Here is a 4,552-nt window from a genome sequence, read left to right on the forward strand (position 1 = left end):
GGTTCTTGGGATGCAGCCAAAAGTGATCCACAGGTTCCATGGGTTGGGACAGGACAACTACACTGAAGGCCTGGGGAGCACTAGTCCAAGAACCAACATTGTATGGTGTGCTGGGAGAACTTCAAAGAACAAAAGCGCCACAGTGCGAAAATGTTGACAAATTCACCAGAAAAAAATCCATCCGTTTACCTCGGGAAAGGACGGTTCTAACAAATTGTGGTCTTTTAGTGCAGCCAAGTCGCAGCGCAACATTCTCTTGATCGTTCCCGATGCACGTTTCAAATATAGATACATCAGTCAATCGTTGACGCGCCAAAAAGCGAAAACATTTTCTGAACCAACTTTCGTCCAAATAACTTTCGAGATTGGTTTCTTGACTTGATTCCATCATAACGGTTCAGACTGAGCCAGAGCGTGCAGAGCATTGCAGTACGTTCGTCCATCATCGGGGGGTGCATCTGTATAGATAAGGAATTTTTTGTGTCTAAATGTATCTATGTCAAACTGGAGACATGTGACAAATACACAGCAAATGTAAAAGGCCGGACCGCGTTACTAGAAATAAGAGTTTAGAGACATTTATGGAATCACTGACAGGAGATGGTAAAAATGCTGACATATACAAGCCTACACTGTAACACGTCAAACCATGGAGACTTGGTCAAACGCAGATCAGAGGAGTTTCAGGATGGGGTCAGAATTTTCTTGAAGGGTAACCCTAAGTATTATTAGTCCTATATGGGATTGTACTATTTCAAAACACATCTGCCAAACTCGCGAGTTACATACAGAACTATCTGTTATTGAACATTGATGAATATATACAGTATGTGAAACGTCTTTCTTGTCACAACAATATCAAAGCTGTACGACAGCCTACGACGAATGTGACCATGCAGGGTTAATATGCATGTGAGTGCTATCTAGAAATGACTGTTTCCTTGTATGAATGAAAAAGTCAGCACAGACGATCATTATCCATCAACACTTTAATCAATCTGTATTACCCAGCTAAAAACTTATCAAACCATGTTCCTTTTCACTTTCATTTTCCACCCAGTACACCTGTACCATACCATAAAAACTGTGTTTCTTCATTATGAAGAAAACCGCAATGCGAATATATACATCATAAAATTACATCTCCGTGACTTTTACGGTCCCTGTTCATGTATAATAGGTGCCATGACGATACAAATTGATTACATCCTTATTGAGATTTGCCAAAAAACAGTTACTCAAGCAACTGGATATGATTATATCATATCCAGTTGCTTGAGTAACTGTTTTTTGGCATATCGTATTACCTGGATGTCTAACCTTCATCGACGTACCTTATTGAGATTGTTACTCGCCTTGAATTATATATCAAAAGAGTAAAATGGTTATATCAAAATTCCATCCTAATAATTTTTTTTTTAATTTGAACAAAGACGCTTGATCGACACAAACATAATTACGTGTAAAAATGTTTCTGGTTTAGTCTTCGTAGTTCGGAAAGCACAACCTTACTGTAAATTCTTCTAACTGGCTCAAGTAAAGGTGAGTGTGTAGATCTGCTTGTTACAGTAAACCGTTATGGAGTCCACCTCCTCTCCGGGCCAGGAGACTTGTTGGGACCACACCGCCTCCCGACACACCCCGGGGACGACTTCCATCTTATAGCCCAGCTTCTCGAAGAAGTGATCGAAGAAACACAGCGTCTTCTCCTTCTCGTGCTCAGACATCTCTCCCATGGCTATCTCTGGCAGGGGACACTTGTGGTCCTTGTGACTCTCGTCTTGGTCGAAGTCGTAAGGCTGGTAGTAGTTACCGATGGACTCCCCCGATACCTGATCATTGAGCACATACATTTAGTAAGTATTTGTGAAAGTTGCCAAAAGAAGTAATACTAATTTAATAAAAAGCCACTTTGAAAGCATGTGCTAGTGGTTTGTTTGTCCTACTTAAACTCAATAATTCGTCACATACCATTACCTCATTTTACTGGTAAGATGATAAATACTGCTACTAGAGATATTGCCAGTTGCTATCACATCTTAATGGTACTTAACACGTGTTCTGACTGAAATACTTTTCTAAACTACAAAAAACGACTCGGAGATAAATAAGTATAATAGCTAGAGCCCTCGCCCGTGATACCTTGCTATCACATTTTAACACGTGTTTTAACTTTTCTAAACTACAAAAGATGACTCCGAACCCTCGCCCGTGATACCTTGTGGCGCACGGCCTCCCAGTGAGAATCCTGGTCGAACTGGAGGACCACGCGGCTCTTCCTGCTCAGGGTGTCCGCAAACTTCTTCTGGAGAAGGTTGGCGATCTCGTCCGCCTTCTCCTGGGCGGTGGGGCACTGCTCGACCCACCTGGCCACCTCCTCCTCCTCATGGATGGTCCTGTGCCGGCGGAGGATGTCGGCGAGCGGGGTGATCCCGTAGTAGAGCGCCTCGTGGTAGACATCTTTCGCCTAGACAGGAACGATGGAAGTTGTTGAGCTTTAACGGTCTAAATTATGACATCCAAATGAGTTAGCTAACATTGAGAAGAAGGTGACTTACCTTGAGGCCTTTATCGGCGGACGATACGCTGAGCAAGTTTCTATTGTGTTTCCGGACGGTACGTTCTTCAAACCGCGTAGTTTCCGATTTGACATGTTTCAGAACAATGCTCTGCATCGATTTACTGATATAAGTAGAAAACGTGGTATGATCAGAATAGAGGCGTTTGCAGGTCCTTGCCTTGATTCTGTAAAACTCTGACAAACACTCGGCTACAAGCAAAAGACGCCGCCCAAAAGCTGCCACGGCGATTCTTAATGTCTCACCTTATCTACAGGAGGCAGCCTGCCGTCGCGAAGGAAGTTCAAGATGTGGCCGAAGTTGGCGCCGTCTCGTTCGATGAAGTAGCGACCGTCTTTGTCCTTCACAACAAGGTGGCGGCCGCTGAACATCGCCGCCAGCATGGACTCCTCATACTTGCGCAGAACGGGCAGGGTGCTGGTGAAGTGACGGCCGCCCACGTTCAGAGGCACGACGAAGTGAAACTGTACAAACACAACCGCACATTTCATTCCGTTGTATTGTTTCTATATATCAGGCTCTCGGTCTTACCGTGTTGAAAGTCGACGATATCCTGTCAGCGCTCATGAACTTGACTTTCAGCTTCGTAGTTAGTCATCACTAATGTTGTAAGTCACGTCGGTCTCGCATACTTCAATCAAGATCTAGATGATACAGATCGACGCCTTGTGCATAACAAACACATCTTGCATTTCTGTCCGTCAGTGTATATGATTAATGTAATTTCGAAAGCAAACAGGTGTATCGTTCAGACATCGTCGCGTGTGAACAGTAGATTGCATCAGTCTTAAAAAGGAGATCAAAATTTCGTCTTACGGAGTCCTTTTTATAGCCATCATAGCGGTTGGGCTTTACGACTCGGGCTTTATTCTTCACAGTTTTTATAATGTTTTTAATGACATATCAACACACAACTCTTTTGTTTATTTGTAACTCACTCAGCTTACACCAGGCCGCAGGTGTTGTGGATTTGTCCAGGATTTGGGTGTATGTCGAACTCCAGCCAAAGCAAATTTACTGCCAGTAGCTAGGTTCCTATTGGCCCTACAGACAGCCGGTGACTGGTGTTTTGCATTAGTAGAAACTTGATGACAAAACTGAATTTGCCTGTGTCTTCAAGTTTTGATCAGTTTAATTTGCATTACAATTTGGTGTGGAATGGCGAGAAGGCAGATGGCAACAAGAAGCACATGAAAGGCACGATATTCTGTACAAACATATAATTGACCCCACATAAAGCAGGACTTACCGACGTTCCGTCCCTGGGACGCTGGAGAGCCATGCTGGGAACTTGTTCCGTCTGCTGGACGGTGGAGACGGTGTGAGATGTCGGCATGTTGCTTGTAGACGCGAGGTTCGTTCGGTGCTCTCTGACTCTGAGGGAAGGATGTCCGCGGCAGATATATAGACCCTCCTCCTCGATTCCGGGAAATCTGTAACGCGAGGTCACCTGTCCAATTGTCCTCGTGCGAAGCGGTGCCATATATGGCAAGCTGTTATTATTAGCGGATGAAGCTGATGTCCAGTTTCAAAGGTCAGTGACCTGTCAGTCCTACTTTTAGTCGACCAACCCTTGTGCTATGAAAAATAACATTCTTCGTCATGCACTATATATATAGATCTTTGTTTTTGTTTTTTGTTCAGTGAAAACCAACCAGGGACTCACAAGCAAGAACTAGGAAAACGCGCTGTACATGGAGGCAAAAAAAAGTAAAATAGGTCAATAATCCCCGTGTACACCATGGCAAAAGAGTGGACGATAACCATGAAAGGTGAAGGACTATCTACGGCAAGATCTACATGAAAGGCTACAGGAACGTTTCTAGGTCAGGTGAAAAGAAGTGAGAGGTTAATAACCTCAGTACACCTACAACAGCTGACAGTAGATTATAACCGATAAAGGTGACTGACCTGGACTATTAAGATTATGCTTATTTTTTGGGACTGTTTCTAGATCATCACGGAAGCGCTGA

At 43.7% G+C, this 4,552-nt stretch overlaps 1 protein-coding gene across 2 annotated transcripts; it reads right to left on the reverse strand.

Annotated features, from left to right (window-relative positions):
* Positions 1-982: 982 nt before the first annotated feature.
* LOC109483843 (BTB/POZ domain-containing protein KCTD6-like) lies at positions 983-4,195 on the reverse strand. Of its 2 annotated transcripts, XR_002141040.1 has the most exons (5): positions 3,829-4,195; positions 2,825-3,043; positions 2,219-2,467; positions 1,335-1,832; positions 983-1,209 (listed from the first exon to the last, which is right to left on the reverse strand). XR_002141040.1 is itself a non-coding variant. In XM_019786995.1 (4 exons), the coding sequence occupies exons 1-4, from the start codon at positions 4,060-4,062 to the stop codon at positions 1,533-1,535; spliced, it is 1,002 nt and encodes a 333-aa protein (XP_019642554.1). In that variant the 5' UTR covers positions 4,063-4,195; the 3' UTR covers positions 983-1,532. The 2 variants fall into 2 exon arrangements, 1 of the variants encoding a protein (XP_019642554.1); XM_019786995.1 differs by having other exon boundaries at positions 983-1,832.
* Between the last annotated feature and the right edge of the window lie 357 nt (positions 4,196-4,552).

Source organism: Branchiostoma belcheri, unplaced genomic scaffold, assembly GCF_001625305.1.
Source record: "Branchiostoma belcheri isolate BF01 breed outbred unplaced genomic scaffold, Haploidv18h27 scaffold66, whole genome shotgun sequence".
Lineage (NCBI taxonomy): Eukaryota > Metazoa > Chordata > Leptocardii > Amphioxiformes > Branchiostomatidae > Branchiostoma > Branchiostoma belcheri.